At 55.0% G+C, this 21,803-nt stretch overlaps 1 protein-coding gene across 1 annotated transcript in view; it reads right to left on the bottom strand.

Annotated features, from left to right (window-relative positions):
* The window catches only part of MYO18B (myosin XVIIIB), a 138,885-nt gene that overhangs the window by 70,205 nt on the left and 46,877 nt on the right, over window positions 1–21,803 (bottom strand). The window contains 12 exon segments of the mRNA XM_025199576.1: window positions 257–346; window positions 1,174–1,317; window positions 1,591–1,719; window positions 3,465–3,530; window positions 8,550–8,659; window positions 10,431–10,632; window positions 11,082–11,265; window positions 12,289–12,448; window positions 13,148–13,295; window positions 14,710–14,790; window positions 16,655–16,847; window positions 20,263–20,353. Coding sequence (XP_025055361.1) covers window positions 257–346; window positions 1,174–1,317; window positions 1,591–1,719; window positions 3,465–3,530; window positions 8,550–8,659; window positions 10,431–10,632; window positions 11,082–11,265; window positions 12,289–12,448; window positions 13,148–13,295; window positions 14,710–14,790; window positions 16,655–16,847; window positions 20,263–20,353 — 1,598 coding nt within the window.

Below are 21,803 nucleotides of genomic sequence, written 5' to 3'. Positions count from 1 at the left end.
CAGTTCAAACCAGAGCGTCTTGTGCAACTTCTGTCTGCGCTGCCTGGTCGCTAAACAACCTGCAAAGGAGTGACACGCAGACACACGGCGCTAGGCCAAACACGCGTGTGCCCGGCGTGCAGGAAGGTTTCGGACTTGGCGGGCTTCTCACCTAACTGATAGCTGTTCGCCTGCCTCTTTTGGGAGGCACTTTCATTTGTTCACACCCTCCGAGAAAGAAGAGAGCCGCGTGCCGAGCTGGCTCCTGGGCCTTTACCTTGCTTTCCAGCCCCTCCGTGCTCTGCCTGAGTTCGTGCCGCGACTGCTCAGATGTTTCTAGCTTTCTTCTCAGCACCGCAAGCTCCTCCTAAAGAAGAAATAGCAAAATGCAGGCTCAGAAGCCTAGCGTCCCGGGCTTATTTATACACTGATCGTTTCCTGTTAAAAACAAGTGGGAAAGACATAATTGCCTTATTAAGAAAATTTACCGGGCGCATTTAAGGGCTGCTCGCTGTAAATTGCCGCAACGGTGCTTCCTCCTGCCGTTAAGTGGAGGGAGCGTTCGCTTTGGTGTGCACCCAGGGCACATTTTTGCAGGGAGAAATGAAGCTCAGAGAAGCCTTGGAGGAGCTTCCAAATGCCTGGATGCTGCTTATCAAATAAATAACCTCCCAGACCTGGCCAGGGCTCAGGCAGAAACAGCTGCCAAGACACCCTCTCTCGTGAGATGCCCTGCTTGCAGGTGGGTTAACAATAAGTGCAAGAAGAGCTTTTCATGGCAGCGCGCAGGCCCTTCGGCATCGGATGCTGAGCAGAACCAGGGTCCAGGCAGGGAGCGCTTGAAATGGGCCAATTTTAGGTGTGGTGGAAGCAGGCCCAACTCCCCCGACATTACAGGGCAGAGCCTGGTACCTCAAGGATGAGTCTGGGTCTTTGGTCCTCCCTCCAACACTGCAAAGATCAAGGCCTGGCAGGCAAGAACCAACTGCTGCACTTGACCTCTCCCTAGCCAAGGTGATGTGCGCGCCAGCTGCCTGGTGCATCCCTGGCCTCTGATGTGGATACAACCTGCTTTTGGGATGGGGACCAGGAGGGAGCTTCATGAATAGGAGTCTCCTGGTCGGAAGACATGACTTCCAACTTGACCGGCGCACGGAGCATCTCGCTCCGCCTGCCCGCCCCCACGTGACGCACCTCCTTGGCCCGCAGCTGGTCCTCCATTACATGCATGCTAAGCATGGGCCGAAGGCAACACAGCAGCTGCCACCAGGGCCACTCCTTCACCACCCGGTACGCCGCCAGGTTCTTCTGGATGCACCGCACGGCCAGGCGCTGGATCTGCAAGGAGAGCAGCAATGGCACCAGGTGACCAGCAACCCACTTCCTTCCAGAGAGACAAGATGGCAAGAGCTAAGCAGGCAGCTGCCCTTCGACCTGGGTGCAACCGGTTTTCACGTGGATCATGCCATTGCACGGACCACTGGACACTTCCTACTTTCTGCATGGAAGTAAGAGCATCCTGGCATATTCACGGGAACACCTGCAACGCTATCAGAGAGGAAACCCACCCCCGCAGCAACAGCCCTTTGGCAACCCCCCCATCCCGGCTACCTTCAACCTCTTGAACTTCTGACGGGAGAGGAAGCCCTTGCAGGCAGCCTGGAGGAGCGTCACCGTCTGGGAGATCAGCTTGTCCCGCTGCTTCTCCAGCCTGGAGACCACACCAGGCTTCAGGAAAACCTAGGAGGGAACAAGGGCAGCACTTAGCCATGTTCAAAGCCGGACAGGCATCGAGCCTCACCCGCACCCCCAACCCTGCCTGCTGGAAGAGCAGAGAGCCCTGTGCCACCGTGCCAGGGGACTGCAGGCATTGCCCCCATGCACCGAGCAAGGACCGGATCAGACCGCGGGCGAGCGTTAGAGCAACGTCGCAGCTGAGCTCACGTCCCGATGCCACCTTACAGCCTCTCGCCAGACGGATGCTGTTTGCTGCAGCTTTGCACGGTTCGCTGAAGCACCCATAAAGCCCCCTGACTCCTGCTGTACCCAGACATAACACCCCCATCGCTGTCCGGGGGGCATGAACCTCTCCTGACACCTTGGGCTGGAAGGCCCAGATGCACAAGTGCATTAGGCACCTACTCCCCACTGAAAGCAGTGGGCATTGGATGCCTAATTACCTTTTAAGACCGGGGCCTAGGAACCTTAATGGCATCGAGTGCACCGAGCTGGATGCTCACCCGCTGCTTCAGCTATTTCCTCCTCTCTCTCCCCCTTGCTGATAAGAACATTAATCACTCCTGAAAGCTGCAAGCCCTTGAGACCTTTTGCATGGACCATTGGACATTTCCTACTTTCTGCATGGAAGACACTACTGAAAATACCTTTTCAGTACTGTAAGCACCCTGCATTACCACGAGGAGATGGGTACCGAGGCAGGAGAGGAAGGAAGGGAATTAGCCGTGTCATTTACTTTCTGCAGGCCCATTATGGACATGCCAGAAATTGTATGGATTTTGCATCGGTGCTTGGATTTAGCCTTCAATTCCTTTCCAAACGCAGAGGTCTTTCTCACCTCTTACTCGAGCAAAATGCATACGGCTCGAACCACTGCACATTGCAGTTCCTGTTAATAATAAACTATACCTGCGAACGTTATGCCGTTCTTGGAAAGCTGCGTGTTTAAAGAACACCAAATTCTCCTAAGGATCTTTTCCAGGAAAACTGGCTTCCTTGAGAAAATGGTATGATTTCTTTACCAGCTATTTGATTGTTTCAGTAATAACTGTTTTAACTTCACAACGGGGGGGGGGGGGGGGGGGGTTGGGGGGTGAAAAAAAAAAAAAAAAAAAAATCAATGTTCAAAGTGATGGCAAAACCAGCTCCTATATAACAAGACTTGATGAACTGCTATCGCACTATTGATTAAGCGTGAGGGTTGCATAAGAAGAGAAAATGGCAAACGACTGGATGCAGGACGCAGGAGTTGTTTCTCTGCCTAGACCGAGCCCAGGAATTGTCTCTTTCTGCCTAGCGCCGCAGAGGCAGAGGGAGGAAAATTAATCTCTCTTTGTGATTATCAGCTGTAAGTTCAAGTTGTGTTACTGTGGCAACTACCGCATCCACAAGTGCTCTGTCTAACTGATCTGAAACCCTCCAAAAGCATTTGTTCCCTCTCGCCCTTTGATTGCAGCGGGGAAGCGAAGCGGGGTGGGCGCCGGGGTTTCCTTGGAGGCTCTGGGCTCTCAAGTATCGGGCCTCGACACTCGATTCATCTAGAGATAGCATCTACAACGGTTAGGAGCCTCAGCGCCACCGATTCCCGCGGCGTTTCACCTGCCGGCTCATTCAGACACTTCTGAAAAATCTTACAAATGGAAGCGAGAAAAACGTCTCTCGTCGTCGCACAACAATAGGACGCAGATCCCACCCTTTGCGACACCGCGCCGCGCCGGCCCCGCGCCGGGGAAGGCTCGACAGCGTACCTGGCTGCGGCCCACGGCGATGCTTCTCTTCTCCAGATCGAGGGCCTGGAAGAGCTCTTCTATCGCCTGGGGAGAAAGGAGAGCAGGTGAAGGACGTCAGATTGGGCTGCTTAGATCTCGGACTAGGGGGAACTTGTGTCCCAACAAGAAAATCAGCAGGGATTAGGCTTGCCAGCTTTACCTTGCCCTGGCATACACAGAGCATTGTCCCATTAGTACCAGGCTGCACGTGACCTGCCGCATGGTGCTGGGTGCTCGTAACGCGATTCACACTCGATACCCTACAGGGTGCAAGAAGTCTTGGTCCGGGGCAGTGGGGGGATCTGTTCCAGCATACCCAAAATGCAGGCCTGCCCCACGGCTAAGCAGTGGGAGACAGCTCAGGTCCTGAGTGATGGGAGACATTGGGAGCGTCCCTGTCGGACTACTGTGCATTGAAGACAGCAATAAAGACCATCCTCACTGCGAGAGCCTGGAAGTAATGGCTTCAGACACGTCACTCCCTGACCTGAAGAGGGAGGTTGCCCCCAGGTCTCAATTAAGGGCATATTTTACACAATCTTTTATTTTACACATGAAGCCGTCAGACAAATAACGGTTAGTTCTCGGGAAAACCAGCTCGACGATCTCACCGTGGCTGGGCACGGGGATGTCGGCCCTTCAGCCGTGTCGGGCACATAAAATGTTGATTCAAATACTCCCCGAGCGCTGCAAGCCCCCGGCACCCCTAGCAGGAGACACGCGCCTGCTCCTGGGTAATTCCCTTCCAGCCCCGGCCGTGTCTCAGCGTCACAGACCTGCCGCTAGACCCGAGGAGCTCTGGAACAGCACGCAGCCAGCCAAACGACATGCAAACAATACAAAACGATAGGTTTGTTCACAGGATTTTTACTCCGCAAAGCTGCTTGAGCATTCGTGCAGAGCATCCCTATCTGCGCAGCGTGAAGACCTAGGAGAGAATTTGCAGCACGGCTGGACTTGGTGAACCCCGAAATTGCTTGCAGGCGGCTGTTGCTGTGATTAGGGCTTTGGTTATCACCCTTAGAAACACAGTGGGTGCATCGACATGTGCAATAAGTGTGCCTCGATCAACTCCAGCACACTTCGCACTGGAGTTTGCTGCTCCTGGGGGCCCGGGACCGCAGCAGTTTGAGCTGGGGCAGAGCAGGCCTGGGCTGGCAGCAGGCTCGGGGGGTCAGCCCCAGGCTCTGGGTGGTGGAGGCACTGGCTGGGGCATGAAGATGCGACAGTGCAGGGGCGAGCTGGCAGGTAGCCCCTGCACCGCAGCACCCTCATTCCCCAGCCAGCCCCGGTCACCATCTACACATGCGTTGCAGCAGCATAAATTACTCCGCCGTGGGATAGTACTTGTCCTGGACAGTACTGTCCTACTGCAGAGGCAATTAATTTACTGAGCCCTAATACGGGCACACGTGCACACGGTGACACTTTGCTGCAGAGCTAATTAGTCAACTCCTCAGTAAAGCGCACACACAGATGCACCCGGTGTGATGGACCCTTCGTACCAGAGTGAGTCTTGCCAACGAGGAAGATGTCTAGAAACGGGGCCGGGAGGTTTCATGGGAGCTTGCCCTCAGTTGGAGAGCTGAAATGAATCCAAGGGTGCGGTAGACAAGAGGAGCCCCACAACTGAGCTCTGTATGATATAAGGTGCTTTATTGTCAGTGCCATTTTCATTCATTTTTCTCCTCCTTTAGGATTTGATTCATTCATCTCCAGTAAGAGGTCATTAGTGGGCCTCCAGTTCTGCAGACATTTTACTAACAGTAACAGCGCGCCCCCAAGCCACGACTCCTGTTGTTTCCTGTGTCACCTCCCTCCAGGAGAGGAGACGCACCTGAGCACCTCCTCCTTCTTCCTCACCAGAAATCTTGCCCAGACAAGCGAGCCCTAAAAGAGAAAGGAAGGAGCCAGCTCTGCTTGCGGATGGCTGTTGAGGTGCTTTCCCGAGTCACGTCTGAGCACCTTCGAGGTGCGACGAAAAGGTTTCATTTCCAGCCCACAGACCGGTGCCGAAACTCTGCAACAGACTTCTGCAATAACGAGACGAGAGACGGAAAGGCCACGCGGCAACCTGGCAGGGAGACAGCGCGCCGAGAGTACGAGGCGTGGAGATCTGCAAGTCAAGGAAAGGTCTCTTGAGTTTTGCCACCGACTGCGATGCAGAAAGGCTCCCTGACAGGCCGGCAACTGGAGAAGGAGCTGGACGTCGAGAGGAGGGACTGGCAGCTTTTAATTCTGGGCTTGTTCTGGGGTTTTTTTGAAGAAAGCTCCAAGGACACTTGTCTCTGTTTCCTGAAAGCCGAAATCCTCAGAAGGATCTGCAGGGAGCCTGAGCCGACAGCTCTGCATTTATCACACGCCCTCTGAAAGGAGGAGGACGGAGGCTTTCTGGACAGAGCAACAAGCAGCCTTCCCAGGGGAGCTGTAGAGAAACCTCTCCCTGTTGGCCTGCTGTCTTGGGGCAGGACTTGCTCTTGGCCTCTAGACCTCACCATATTTTACTCAAGAGATCGACAGCCCGAAGGCAATGCGCTCAACCGACTCCAACAGGAACTGGATAGGGGAAGGCAAAGTACACGACACCTCGCCCGCCGGCCCCAGCACTGCCGACCTGCCAAGTGCTTCAAACAGCGGTTCCAGCGCTTACAGATGCGACTCCCTTGTTCAGTCCCAGGGCTCCCGTGCAAACATGACAAGATCCTGCCTCCTGGGGATGCCTGCGTGGGTCTGAATGCATGAGGGTCTGTCACAGGTATCTAACAAATTGGTTCCAGCACGCAGCTTAGCGGAAAGCTGCATTGATTTGATCTCTCCGTGTTGGGGACGGTGAAGAGGTAAGTAGATTTGACTATGAAAGCCCAGCATACGCTTGCGGGGGGTCTGGGCTGTCAGACCGAGTATGTCATGCCATCAGACACCGTGCGATTCACTTCTCAGGATGCAACAACGCCGATAATGCAGTCAATCTCCGAGGACAGCAAAAGCGAGAGCGAGCCCTGTCCCTGCCAACAGCTTCTGGGTGTTCGGGGACAATCTGCCAAGCTCACACTCGCGTTTCCTCCTCTTTTTAGGCCTCTTTTTCAACTGACAGAGATGATGTCGATACAGTAGAAGTAGCTGGTAAGGTCAGCCCTGGGGCTCTTGTACACACCACGGGGATTTAATTCGGTTTAGTTCTCCCTAAATTGAAACAGTGGGTTTTTAAAAACAGTGCTTCAATTTAAACCAAACTAAACCCCCGTGGCGTGTACACGCCTTGGAGACCAGCGGCATGTAGAACAGATGTAGCTTGGTTACACGCCCCCTGGGAAGCGTGTGCAAAAGGAAGCACTTTGCATGAGTGCTACACGCAGAAGTGACTTGTTAAATCCATAAGTCATTTTTAAATGCATTCATGTGTGTAAGTAGACGAGTTAGATCTTGTGCTGCCTTTGCCATGTGTCTGTGTAGCTCTTCAGACAAAGGGGACCCAGCGGGGTTGAAGGGTTGCTACCAAACAAATGCCAAATCAAGTATCAGAGAGAGAGGAAGAGGATGAGGGGGAGCACCACCACCACGTAGGAGACTGGGCAGGAGAACAGACCTCCGACACGGCACGAATACCATGTTGTGGGCAGCGTGGGGTGCTCGGGCCCTGGCAGCGGAGCGAACACAGCTATCTGAACAGCCGGCTTTGTACAACGCAACGTCAGGACAAGCCGCACCGGCGAGGATGGGATTTTTCCAATCCCCTGCTTACACGTTGCTGACTAGGCACCCTCTGCCTCCTTACGGCGTTTAATAACAATATTGACCTTTTCCAGCCGTCAAACTTGTCTTATTAAATCCTGAGGTCTTAACTGAATTTGCACACACACGCTGGCAGTTTGCACAACGGGGCACGTGGTCATGTATAATTCATCTCCCCTCAGCCATGTCAGGCATTGAATATTCATCATTTTTTTCATAAGCAGCAAAGGGTGCTTTTTTTTTTCTCTCTCCCTATTGCCCATTTCCACTGCAAAACCTCCGCCAAAGCAAACGTACTCATCGAGAAAATAAAAGAGGAGCTTCGACGGTGAGCATCTCCCAGACTGCTGATCTGGGATTTTCAGAGAGGCCCAAGAGAAAACCCAGCTCCAGAGAATTACAACAGCATTCAGGCACGCACCTGCCCGAGGCCCACCTCCCACTGCCTTCCTCTCCCCCCGTGCACACATTTCCCTCCCCGCCGAGCGCAGGAAACCTGCGGTAGCAGATGATACCGCAATGCAATGTAAGAGGATTGCAGCCCAGGCCGCTAGAGAGCCAGGGCACCAGCCAGCACATAGCAAGCAAGATCTTTAAGCCTGTTTACACTGCTCTCAGGTATTAAGGAGTCAGAAAACAAGCCTGGCTTCCAGGTGGATTTCTCCCAGCCCTCTCCACAAAGCAATAATGTGAGCAAACACGGCTCATGCAACCAGGCCGCTGAGCGCTCATCGCGCTTGCGGAGAAGCAGCTCGAGCACAGAAATGTACCCGAGCGGCCTGCCACCGTGCCCGTGTCGCTAGGACCGGGGCAACGGGGGCAAGTCGAGCAGGATGGGCACCGTGCACAACACCGCAATGTCACTTTGCACTGGATGAGAGGTGTTGGGAGCTTGCATGGCCTATGTGGATCCCAGCGCATCCCAGTTCCTTCACCACGGTGCCCATTGCTTATAGACATCCACCCCTGCAAAGCTGCCGCCAGCCCCTAAGTACACCCCACAGCCCCACTGGTCCATCCAGGGCCGGACAGCTCATTGCCCGAATAGCTTAGGGCATCCTAGCTATAGGCATTGCAGCTCTTATGATTTGATTGCGAGTCTCAACACCGACAAAGCCTCCATGCCAGGAGCCAGGTGCCTCTTGGAGAACCCCTGCCGGGGGTCTTCCCCTTCCTAGCTGCAGAGAGGAGCCTGACCCCATCCGGGAGTACACGCAGGGAGGAAAAGATGAGCCCAGACCTGCTTTCTGGCCTCTCCCCATGTCCTAAGCTCCCAGAGCTGCATCGGTGCAGGCTGCCCCCTCCCAGCCGCACACCGGAGGAGTCGCGCACCTTGTTCTCGTCTGGGATCTCATAGGCAGAGGTATATTTCTTCATGACCGGCTGAGCCAACACCTGGAAGCGCCGCCGGAACTGGGTCAGCAGCATGCGGTCCACGTAGCCTGGGGGGAGAGAGACCGGTCACCGCGGGGCACGCGCAACAGGGGTCAAGCCCGCGGTGCTCTGCAGAAAGCAGACCTGTTGCATGTGCGGGCGCTCCCTGGTGAGGCTGAGCTGGGGTGGGTACATGGGGGGGCAATGCGTGTCTGCACACACCGAGGCTCGGTGCTATTTAAGGCCATCGTAATAACAACCGCCACCCTCACCACCATCCTCCATGACTATAATAGCAGCAGACCCCGGGGCTGCGACAGCACGAAGCCCCGGCTGGAAATGCACGGACCAGCCTTGCAAATACAAAGCGCTGCGCAGCCCCAGCTCTCCTCCTCGCGGCCCGAGACGATCTGGCCTTCACCGCGGCAGACCACAATCTCCGGCTGCCAACATTTCGCCTTGGGTCAGGCCTGCTCATTCCCTTTTATGTCCGCAAGAGCAAGGCCAAAAATCAATGAGGCGTCAGAGGAGGAACAATTTCTCTTTGTTCCCGATTGTGCCGAGCGTGCACGCTCCCTCCCTCTCTCTCTCCCCCCAAAGTGCTTCTGCATCTCAATATATTTATGATTAAGCAGCAGGGGAGGAGGCCTCCGCGGCGCTGGCACCGGCAACATTTGTTCAGCAGCAGAAGCTGGCTACCTCAGCTAGCATTTTTAACTCGCATGCGCTTGGCCTGGTAACATCCACGGAAAAGTCCCTCGGTGCCCTGGGCGCACACGTCTGCCGCCAAAGCTGCGGCCAAAGGTTTGCCAGACAGCGCGGCGTGGCTCACGGGTGGAGGAGTCGGTAGGAAGAGCCGTGCCTCGTCCCCTCTGCAAGATGTCTTTTTGGGGTTTGGCTCTGGAGGCCGTGGTTGAACCGTGTCTGCAGCCGCACGTGGCTGGACAGAGCAGGCTAGCAAGGACACAGCATGCCAGGGCTCTGGACATCCCCCCCCGGGCTCGCGACCCGACTCTCGTTACACCCCACTCCCATTGCACCTGTCCTGGGTTTGCTCAGTGGATGCACGCACAAGTCCAGCCTCAGCACAGTCCAGGTAACAGGCACCCAAACCAGCCCAAACTTGGCCAAAGCAGAGCCAAAGCTGGTCTCGGCACTGCTTTCTCTCCCCCACTTCTGCATTCACATGGGCTCCTTTGCCCTGTCCCAACTGCCTGGCTTCAAGCAGGGACGGTTTGCAAGCCCCCTGGGTTTGCTCCTCTGCTTCCCCTGGGTTGTGCGGAGGCCTGACGCTGCAGATGCAGAGTGCCTGGCTTTGCACCGAGGCTGCAACTTCCCTGCTCTTGGTTCTCACTTGCAAAAGGAAGGGAGAGAAAGTGCTGGGAGATTTGGGGGCATTACACGGTGTAAAACCCACACTCAAAAGGAGGAGCGCTCTGCCCAGCTCCCAGCTGGAGGATGAGCGTACGGCCGGACTTAGCTTCGCCTAGGACCACAGGTTGCCATCTATCTCCTTCAGCCTAGAGAGGTCATGTGAAACCGGGCTGGTGCATCTCAGCAAGAGCCAGCTGGGAGGAGGCTCAAGGCCAACATCCCGGCACCATGACAAGCTGGGCAGGAGAAATGACCATGAACCTCGGAGGCAGGGAAGGGTTAGCAATCGCTGTCGAGCCTCCTTCCTGCCACAGCAAGCGGGTGCTTGGGATGCAATGGGAAGCAGCTAACGAATGAAACACGGAGGGAAGAGATGAACGAGCATCCCTCCACACGCTAGGAGCTGCTCTGCCATCAAGGCTTGATAAACACTTGCTGGCTCTTGGACCCGGCAGCTGATCGTACCTATCCTGTACAGACGTAGCGCATCTAATAGCTGGGCCCCACACAGCTGGACTCTCAAGGTGGGTACATCCAAAGCCAGGTCTCCTTCCCCCGGGACGCCAGGCTGGGAGATCGTCACATCCGCCTCATCCGCGCCCGCTCGTGGAACAAGGCAATGGATGAAATGCACCTGGGACCTCTTGACCAGGTTTGAGAGCGCGTCCTGCGGGATAAACGAAAGGCAAATCAGCTACATCTGACCTGGAGGGAGAAACGGCGACGCTTTGGAAGGGAAAAGCAAGGATTCCCTTCCCGTGTGCCGATGGCTTTCTCCGCGGGGGAAAAGGAGTCCCTTCCAATCGCTCCGAACTGGAAGCTGAACTGATATGTGGAAGGAACAACAGCTCCTGGGAGAGACGCGGAGCTGATCTGCAATAACGCGGCGAATGCTGAGATACGACGCACCCGGGGCCGGGATCCGCGAGAAGACATCATTATGTACTAGCGGGTTATGAGAATTTGCTGCGCGTCTGTATTGCCCTGACACACGCGGGGTAGAGAAATGGAGCTGGGCGCTCCCGTGATATAAGCAACAACAACGGGGAGCGACGTGCTCAGCGTTGTAACGGCCTCCGACGCCGCCCCGAGAGGACCGGCAGCTCCGTCGCTCACCATCTGGAGTTTGATCTGCGCGCAGATGGATTTCCTCTTCACCGCCGCAAAGCTGCTGGCGAAGGTCTTCCTCACGCAGCCGATGCGCTGCAGAGCTTGCTGGGAGTAGCCCTCCAGGCCTGCCACCGACCGGCAAATCTGGGGCATTTTGGACCGGGGCTGGAAGAGAGTCCTCACGTCGTTGCTGTCAGAAAGGCAAATAGGGCCAGGTGATGAAAGAGCAGCGCATCGCCTCACCAAACTCCCCCTTCTTTAAAAGCTGAGGCCTGGTGCAGGCCCCAGTGACCTCAGCCACGTCACCTTCCCTTGCCTCAGTCTCCCCATCTGTCAAATGGGGGCAATGCCACCGACCCCCACCCTTGGCCGTGCCCTCGGAGACTTCCTAAAGGAAATCCTGTGCAAGAGCTATGCATCGTCATCCTCCCATTCCTCACAAAGGGCTAGACTCAGCAGCTCAGGTGGAATCTGGTCTGACTCGTCCAGAGGGCCAACCCTGTCCACACGGACGCTGCCGCGGGTAAGGGGACGGAGAGCTGCTGCTCATCATTACAACGGCTGGTGAATGCAAGGAAGCCCAGCAAAACGAGCTGCAGGTGGCATAGCAGCAGCTTCAAGGTACGGCGTGTGTGGAGCCATTCATAATGGCTTGATGGCATCGCGATTTCAATTTGCAGCGGTAAAAATCCCGCCGGCAGCCGAGGCCGGCAGAACAGCGTCTGCCGCGCGAAGCGGGCCGTCCGGGGAAGCCCCGGCGGTGCCCGACGCGAGACCCTGGAGCTCTCCATTACGAACGCCCAGCCGGGCACCGCAGAAACCCTCCCGACAGCAAAGCGGAGCCGCCCGCAGCCCTCGAGGAATCATCTCAACGCTACAAAACGGATCGTTTCAGTCCCCAGCTGGCTCCGAAATCCCCAGGCAAGCGTTTCCCAGCTTCGTCGCCACCACCTCTTCGGTGATCATCCAGCCACCGGTCTCCACCCGGGAGCTGCTCTCCTCTCCATCAGCATCCTGTTACCCCCTGGGAAAATGTTTCCCTCGTTTCGCTCCACTCCTGGTGAAAACTCTCCGTTTCAGTCGTGATGCCCAGCACGGCTCCCCCGGGCGAGGCTCATAATAACTGCTAGAGCCGCTATGGGAGAGACACCGGGCCAGGCACCCCTCGGAGGCCCTGTCGCTCCGTGTCACCCGCGCCTGCCCCTGTACTCACGCTCTGGACTGCTGCAGGACCTGGATGGCGTTCTGCGCAGACAGGTTGGGCTTGGCTTTGCTCGCCCAGCCGGCGAGGTCGTAGCGAACGGGGTCCTGGCCCAGCTGGTGGGAGATCTCGAACTGCAGCGCTTGCTCGCACTTGCGGAGGACGCCATCCTCTGTAACAGCATGAGGAGGTTGTGATTTCTCTCCATGCACCCTGCACAACAGGAGCACGCACGCACACATGCACACAACAGGACAACAGGAGTCCTGCCTGTCTGCCACTGCCACATCTTGGTGTCATCAGCAAGCTTGGGCAGCGTGCTTTCCACCCTCTCGTCCAAGTCGCTGATGAAGATGTTGAACAGTGCGGGCCCGAGGACCGAGCCCTGGGGGAGCCCACTGCTCACATCTCGCCAGGTTGAATATGACCTGTCCACCACTACTCTCTGCGTGCGCCCCACCAGCCAGTTTTTTACCCATCCAACTGTGCAGGCATCAATGCCGCAGTCGCTTAATTTATTGATGAGGATGGGGTGAGAGACAGTGTCAAAGGCCTTCTTAAAGTCTAGAAAGACTATGTCCACAGCAATGCCATCATGCAAGGATGTAGTTACTTGGTCATAAAAGGCAAAGGTGAATGCAAGAGGGAGCCCACAGAAATGCGGGTCAACTTGCAAAGCCCCGTTCGTACAGGCGGCGCCTGCCTCTCCTCCCCAAAGGCTCCGGCTACCCCGGGATCAGGACAGAAACCAGGGTGGCAGCAAGCAACATCTCCTGAACCAAAGCACATCCCCTTGGCTCCCGCTACCACCGCTGTGGCGACATCCAACGGCACAGATGGAACGGACGGACAGACCTCTGCTCCTCCTTACCCTCCTTCTGGGCTCCCTTAGCAGCAAAGTAGGAGCAGAGACGGTCTAGCACGACGCTGTCACCGGAGCCCGGGATCAGCACCTCTTCATCCAGGATCCAGAACAAGCCTTTCAGGTCGTCCGCCTGGGCCCCGGGTGCCACATGCAGCTGGCAAAAGGCAAGGCGCAGTCAGGTCAGGGCACGGGGAGAACAAGTCAGCGGGTAAGAGAGGCCAGGAGCCCAGCCAACAGCACTTAACGAGGCAATCGGAAGATACCGGGGCAGCCTGCTCTCTCCCTACCCCACCACCCACCACCACCCCGTCTCCCACCACCTCCTCCTCCAGCCAGCGCAGCCCGTGCCCAGAGCAGCCTTGGCACCGTGCCTTCTCTGCCAGGGACCAGGTTGCTGCAGACCTTCAAGTCTTTGAAGCTGGTTTCTGAAAAAATCTCCCCCCTGCACATGAAGCGTGGATGCAGATCCCAGCGTAGCGGGGGCACCGGCCTGCAGCTGAACCAGGGGAGCACCGCCATACGCCCCACACTGCAGCCTGCCATTTCCCCTGGCTGGCATCCCCTCCTCCTGGCCTGGCTGCCTTTCTGCACCTGGATTTGCATAGCTGACACTGACTGAGAACAGCAAGTTTTGGGGGTTGCTAATTGAAATCTGGACCGGGTTGAGAGTGCCGCCTACAGCAGCCTAGTGTCGGTCACCAGAGATGATCGTCGGGTTTATAAGCTACTGCCAAAAAGCTCAGCTTGCTCCATTGGCACATAGGGCACGTCTACACATACATCAATGCACTTTAGTTAATGCGCATTAAATCTGGTACCTCCATTATGAGGTACTAAGAAAATGTGCATTAGCCCCTGGAGCAGGGGGCGGGACTCGATCTTGCGAGGTCCCTTCCAGCCCTAGTGTCTGTGAATCTATGAAACATATTAACTAAACAGCACGGGTTTTTAGTGACACTTTAATGTGCATTAAAATAGGCTATAAAGCACACGTGGTTTATAGCCTATTTACGTGCCCTAATTCCCCCCTCAGGCCATTTTATTTGCAGCCTCAAGTACAAATGAACCAGACAGGCTGAAGTCTCCTTTGAATGCAGGGATGTCTGCCTGGCGCGAGGCAGGGCTGGGCTGAGACCCACTGTCTGCCCCACGTGTGAATCCTGCCCCAGGAGCAGTGTAGACAGACACGTGCAGGGCAGAGCTCATGGGCACGTGCCCAGCACCTCCCAACCATGGCAGTGGTCCAGGAGCAGCACGTCTGCAGCGGGTGCGGTGCGTCTCAGCACGGCAGCACCTCGTGCCATGCACCGATACCCAGGCCAGCACTAAGCATTTAAAAAGACGCAGGCACGGGGAAATGCAAGCTGCCGCACCTGCTCAGGGCTAATCCCAGCCTGCATCCCTGAGGGCTGTCATTTGGCCCTTTCCCTAGCACCAAAACTTGCGTTCAAGATGACAGTGAACAAAGGGAACGCCCCGCGGCACCCAGCCGGCACTTGCTGCCTTTCCTACCCGACAGGGCAGACAGACAGCAGCACGCTCCTGCCGTCGCTTTGAGGCCGCAGTACCTGAGACGCATTCTGATCGACGACAGACAGCGTGGCCAGCGGAGATTGCTCTGGCAGATCAAAAGGCACCTCCACGTTTTCCTGGAAAACATCATGGAGAAGTTTGTTTCGATTGCGAGCTGACATTTGAAATCCAAGAAGAGATAAACTTGCAAGCAGGAGGGGAAAAAAAGCCCCGCGCCTGCTCCACTCCCACTTTGCGTTGTGCCGGTCTGACGTTGGCTGATCAAAGCCCCCGTATCAGACATCTTTGAACTGCCTGCATTGGCACCGCCTGGGCTGAATCACTGGGTGAGGTTGTCAAGATAAGGGCGCTCAGACGGCTGCCGCCGTGGTTTGGTGAATGTCAACAGCACTTCATAAATAACGGATGTGATCAGAACTGAAGTCTTCGTGAAAATAATCAATTATTTAATTTGCAGCTTGGAGGCTTTCTATTGTTTTTATTCCATTTCCCTTCCCCGAGCTGAGACTCAACAGCTCCGCGATACCAGGCTTGGATGTTTTATCCTCCTCCCATGCCAGATGTGTGTAAAGCAACTTTGGGCCCGAGGGCCTCTCGCTGGTGCTACGCACTCGGATTACCCGTTCCCCAAGGAGCGGTATCGGCACTTCCTCCGAATGTCTTTCAGCAAAGACGCTTTGGCTTTGTACAGCACCTTCCCCCTGCAGGTACGGGCCCATGCACTAGGGACTGTCGCTAAGCTAAAGTGTGAATTTATAGCACGTCAGACGTGCCACGATAACTGCCTGTGTGCATGCTCTTCTCCCGCGGGACATGCGAGGTAGCTTAGCCCACTTTCAGCAACGGGAAGTAACCTCACGGGTACCGGAGGGGTCGGAGACTGGACACAAGCAGTTAGCACTGAGCACATAACGTCCCCCGGAAATTCATAACCTCACTTACGAGGCACCGACTTGATGAGATGCCAACACCCTGATGGCGGCTGAGTTAGACTCATAGATTCATAAAAAATGAGGGTTGAAGGGATGTCAGGAGGTCACATCCAATCCAACCCCTGCTCCAAGCAGGACCAGCCCCAACTACATCATCCCAGCCAAGGCTTTGTCTACCTGGGTCTGCAAAACCTCCAAGGATGGAGACTGCACCACCTCTCTGGGGAGCCTGGTCCAGTGCTTCACCACCCTCCTCCGGAGAAAGTTTTTCTTAATATCCAACCTCAACTTCCCTTGCTGCAGCTTGAGCCCATTGCTCCTTGTCCTGCCATCTGCCCCCACTGAGACCAGCCCAGCTCCATCCTCTTTGCAGCCCCCCGGCAGGGAGCTGTTATTCAATCCTTCTCGGTCTTCCCTTCTGCAGACTGAATCAGCCCATTTTCCTCAGCCTCTCCTCCCAGTCCTGCCCCCCAGCCCCCAACCATTTTCATTGCCCTCCCCTGGACTCTTTCCAATGTGTCCACAGCCTTTCTGCAGTGGGGGCCACAGCTGGACACAGGACTCCAGATGTGGCCTCCCCAGTGCTGAATAGAGGGGAAAGAGAAGCATGGCAGCTTTTCCCAGCAGCTCACAGCTGGATCAGGAACACCCTCACACCCACACATACACGCTCACACTTGGTATTTTAGTCGGGTTTACCCAGGCGGGACAGAGGCGCTACTTAAGACTTAGAGGGATGCTATTTAAAGCCTTAAATAACATCTCTGTCCTGCCTTGTTCTTGTGCTCCCGAGATCCACGTGGTAAAACCCCCCACAAAGTCCCCTCCATGGTGCATAATATTTCTTGCAGGCTTCTGGATGCTCAACACAGCCCTTCTCCTTACAACTGCAGTTACAGCCCGCGATTGTGCAAGGTAGATGCCTGCGATAGCAGGTGGCGGGGCCGTGCAACCCAGGAGACGCCCATGTTTAGAAAGCCATTGGTTTTCCATTGGAGCGTCGCAAGAGGAACCGCGTGCCAAGAGCCAGGCAGAGCGGGGGGCTCACCTCTCTGTACCGCTCCAGCTCGGACACGAACGTCCTCTTGTAGAAGAGCGCCTGGAGCTGCTCGTGCACGTAGTTGTGACACAGCTCTTCAAACGTAGCGGCTCGCTCCTTCTTCTGGTGCCGAGGGTTATGGAAACCGGGGGTGTCCACCACCATGATGGACGCCGTGGAGAGGTGACTGGACGCAAAAGACCTAGCAAGACAGGTTACAATCACACGGATTTACCGGGATAGCCTCCCTCTGCATCTGAGCATCCCTAGGGGTTGAAGCGGCTTTCCCCTCCCCACCCATTACTTCCCCTTGCTGTTTTCAGCCCAGAAACCTCCTTTAAATCATGCCCGACCCATGACCCTGGGCATTCATCTCATTCCCTTCCTACCTACATGTCGCTTGCTTAGCTTTCACCTGGTTTAGGTCTTAATATAAGAAGTGCTAACAAGCATGCAGCTATGGGTATCTTCTGCCCATTACAATCTAAACTTCATTTAATACCTCCTCCTCCTGTTCATTATTGGTGATGCCTTCCAACCTACCATAGGCTAGCTATTGTGGCTGGTCCCAAGCCTTGCTTAATACATAATTGGTTGATGATGGGCTCTGTCTTTAATCACCTGTTTGCATTTCACAACTGTCCCTAAGATGCAAAGCCCTCAAACCTCACTCGTCTCCATTTAGGACAGTTGAGTTGACCCTAAAGAGGCCAAATTGATCCATGTTGGCTAGGCTAATTCCCAACACGCTGACTGCAGTCTAATAAAGCCTACTGCTGCAGTAGAAGGAAGCAGGGCTTAAATTCTTGATGAAATCTATAAGTGGAAATGCAGAGAACAGCAATTTTTTTTTCCCTATGGGACAGCCACGCTGTTGGTTGCTGGGGGGGAAAAAGCCTTATTTACAATAACTCCGCAGAAGTTTTCCTTGCATCTATTCCAAACATCTCAGGTCAGCGCAGCTCTGGGAACACGGCTTGGAAAAAGCTCCATGATTATTTCCTTTAAACACATTTTCTGCAACAGGCTGCCTGCGAAGTTCCTCTGCGCCGTGTACCCGCACCTTGCTTCATGGCATTGCCATCACCTCCTCCCACGGCGTGAGACAACACGGCGAGGCGCTCCGCTCGCTGTGTACACGAGCGAGATGGAAGAACATGTGCTTCTTTCAGATGGGAAACGCCAAAGCTCGAAATGTGCTGAAAATAACCGAGAGGAAAAGACGCAGGTGTTCGGGTCTGACATCCGCGTGCGCGGCACCGAGGTGCAGGAAGGCGTGCAAGTCAACTTTGAATTCATCTAAAGCAGCGAATGTCGGCACCTTCGCGGAGCCCCTGACACGGCCTCCGATCCTGCACTTGTAGAAGCTGAATGGGACTCGGGTTCACGATGCTTTGTCAACTCCAAGAGAAGCCAAAATTTCTGAACGGCATTGAAACATATGTTTTCCCTCCTGACGTGCTGCATCGTTGTTTCAGTGGTTTCAAAGGGCTTTGATGAGCTGGCTTGGCAAATAAAAGCAAGTGGAGCAAAGCTGGTGGTATAAGGAACTGGGGATACGGGAGATATTCTCCGAGCGACGGCTACGATTCAGGGGACTACACAACCAGCAGCATTTTGCTCTTCCAGGCCTGCTCGGGGGATCGTCAGCGGTTTCCCTGCACGGAGGCTGGATGAACCCAGCGGGAGCATTTCCAGGCGCCGGGCAGATTTGGGTTCTGGGTCAGACAATTTGAGCTGCGAGTTAAACGTGAAAGGGCTTTGGGGGCCTGGCTATTCTCATGCCACCGACATTAATGCAATTAGTTCAGCTTCACAGCAAGGTAAAGGCAACCGAAGCCAAACCCCAGAGCTCCTTGCTGTGCCAAGACTAGAGGCGATGCTGTAACGGGGGCTTCCCCACGACCGCAGATGCCAGGATACCACAACGGCTGGATGAAACATCGGGTATCGGCCACCAGCTCTTGCAGCTCCTGCCTTTGGTCTCCACCTGGCAACCAGGCCTCGACGAGGAGACGATTCCTACCACACCTTCTGCCTGGCTCGTTATCCGATTCCCCGATGGGTTCATTACTCTGCTTGCACAGGCAACCTCCATTTGGAGCCTGCAAAGTCGCATCTATTATTAATAAGTAAACTAGCTGCTTCTCAAGACTGAAACACCATTTTTGTGTAACTTCTCCGTGTTTACAGCAGCATCCTGCAGCATCTGGAGGGAAATAAGGCTAGGGAAACAAAGCAGGGAACCGGCCTGTCGGACTGCAGGGAGTACTTTGCCCCAGCAGAAAACATACTAATTGGCTGTTGCAATCTCCAGGATGTACACGCGGTATGAGAAACAGCACCGCATGTGGCTTTGTCTCGGGAAAATGAAGCTGATTACCCTCCTCCGGCTTCCCCGCTCCACGTGAACATGACCATCAAAGAGGAGATCGCACATCCCAGACAGGGGGAAATCTGGCAAAGGCAAAGTGGAAAAAGCCTCCTTGCAATTGCAAGCCGTCCTGGGCTGTGACCTGGGAGGCGATGTGCAATAATGACAACTCACATTTTCCATTTTAAAGTCAGGAAAGTATTTTCAGACAGACAGGAAGCAAATGGAGCTGAAGAAGGGCAAAGAAGCGATAAAGAGACACTGGTTTAATTAACAAAGAGGCAAGAAGCAGTTTGCCTTGCACGCCATCCTGGGAGCCTCTTAACAGAAGGTGAAGGCACGCACCTCCTTGGACGTGGCTTGGGACGCTTGCATGCGCCAGCGGGCAGAAGAGAAGAGAGGAAGGGAACAGCACCTGCTCTAGGCCTGGGGATGATTTGGGGGCTGGGGGACAGGACTGGTGAGGGAAATGGGCTGACTGAGTCTGCAGAAGAGCAGACCGAGGGGGATTGCATAGCAGCCTTCACCTCCCTGCAGGGGGGCTGCAAAGAGGATGGAGCTGGGCTGTCCTCAGTGGTGACAGGTGAAGGAGCAATGGGCTCAAGTTGCAGCAAGGAAAGCTGAGGTTGGATATTAGGAAAAACTCTCATCAGGAGGGTGATGAAGCGCTGGAGCGGGTCACCAGAGAGCTTGTGGACTCCCTGCCCTTGGAGGTGTTTTAGACCCAGATAGACAAAGTCTTGGCTGACATGATGTAGTTGAGGCTGGTCCTGCTTGGAGCAGGGGTCGGACTAGATGTGACCTTCCTTTCTCCCCTTCTCCCTCGTTGTCTGTGATTGAATGAAAAGGGTAACGAGACACAGCATCCTGCTGCTGAAGGGATCAGCCGGCGGCGAGGGCACGGCGGCTGCTTCTGCTGACCAAGCGCACCCTCGACTGCGAGGACCCAAACAGCCGCGTGGCAGAGAAATCGTTTAAGAAGATCATTACCAGGCTGATAACTTTCTCCTGTTATAGAGATGTTCTCCAGATAACCTTTCCGCAGCCGGCAGGCAGGCAGCTCTGCAGAGCGCGCCCGGGAAAGATTTCTCTTTATTAGCGTCAAGGAAGAAAGGCATCAAGGGCTCATATCATCTACATGAATCATTTCTATTTATTTGTGCACCACTTACGCTGGCCTCCTGCCCTCCGCTCGCTCAGGAAGGGCTCGTTTGTTTGCTTGTTTAATTTCCTGGCTCCGTACCTGTTGATCAGCGAGACAATTACAGCGAACAGCTCCTCGTAGAGGCCTGCAGCCATCCCCTCCACGCACTCCACGCCCGTCATTTTGGGGCCTAGAGCAGACAGAGAGAAAAGACGACAGCGGAGTCAAGGCACGGGAGGCGGGGTGAGTTGTCCTGCCAGAGACAGAACTGGAAACTATCCCTCCCCGCACGTCCTGGAGATCAGAAGCTACCCCCGCCATTCCCATAGTCGAGACTTTACTTCTACAAGTTCGTTAGCCAGGACCTGGATGGGAGTCTGCCATGGCTCTAGTGCCTGCTATCTCACTCCCATGCAGGGACCGATGGTGCCAGTCCTTCCTCGCCCCGTGCTGGTGTCAAGAAGGAGCCAAGCAGGCGTGGTTTAGTTTGCAACGTGAACAAACTCATTTGACTTTCACAAAAACCCCGTACATGTAAAGTGTGATGCGATTAAACTGCAAAAACGGGCAATTTCCGCCCCGTGTACAAGCGCGCAATGAGCTGTACTTGTGTCACTAACGGCCTCTCGTACAAGGCAGGGAGGACCTTACACCTGCGTGAAAATGTACGCGCGCGTGCACACACATACACGCAGGCTCCGTGTGCTGTAGCGCCACGAGATCATTTATTTCAGCTCTATGGGGCTTCATCAAGGGTTACACCGGCTTCTCACGAAGCAGTCGACCTGCCTTATGCAGGAGTGTGGTGAAAAGCAGCTGCCCTCACAACCTGGGCTGGGAGGGGTGATTATTTTTTTATTATTATTTTTTGGGTGAGCTCTTCAAACATTTTACATTCTTTCTTTAACCTGAGCTGGTTGCTAGGAAACGAATAACCCCCCTTGCACCTTTCTCCAACACGACGGTCCTTTCTGTGGCAGATGTCAGAGTTTGAGAACCGTGAACACCGGCTGCAAGCACACAAGGGGGGGACCACTTCCAACCAAACCAGCGCCGGGCCAAGGGAGAAAAATAAAGCTTGCAGACTGCAATTGGAGGGGCCCTGGCTGCGAGCCATTCTCCATGCCCAGATATCGGCAGGTAGCAAAACATTCCCGGGGTCTCGTCCAAACCCGTTCCACCTGCTCATTAAAAGTACCTGGTGCTTACAATTCAAATGGCTATTTGTCAGGGCAGATTGGCCCCCCTCGTCTTCTGCCGCTGTTCCTCCCCCTCGCTGGGGAGAGCTGGCAAGCGGCTGCTTAAGATTTCTCTTCTCAGTCTCCACACAAGACCAAGTTGTTAAAAAGGGAGAAAATAACCCCGTGGCCCTGTGAATTGCAAAAGCAACGACAGCTCTGGCAGCTTGGTAAAGTGATTTGCCTATTGTGGAGGGTTACTGCATCTTATGAGGGCTTGCTCGCATGGCCTGGTCTGTTCAGGCAGTGGTACTGCGCCCTGCGGCACACAAACGGGAGCGCAAACGACACGCTGATCATACAGATGGCGATGGCGTCGCCTTGGCCGAGGGACACCGATGACTTTGGCGGTGTCCAGCCCATCTGATAGTGCAGATGCAAGAACAAACATTATCGAGGAAG

The sequence above is a fragment of the Alligator sinensis genome, unplaced genomic scaffold (assembly GCF_000455745.1).
Source record: "Alligator sinensis unplaced genomic scaffold, ASM45574v1 scaffold628_2, whole genome shotgun sequence".
Lineage (NCBI taxonomy): Eukaryota > Metazoa > Chordata > Crocodylia > Alligatoridae > Alligator > Alligator sinensis.
Note: the sequence above shows the minus strand (reverse complement) of the source record. Positions and strands in the feature narration are given on the sequence as shown.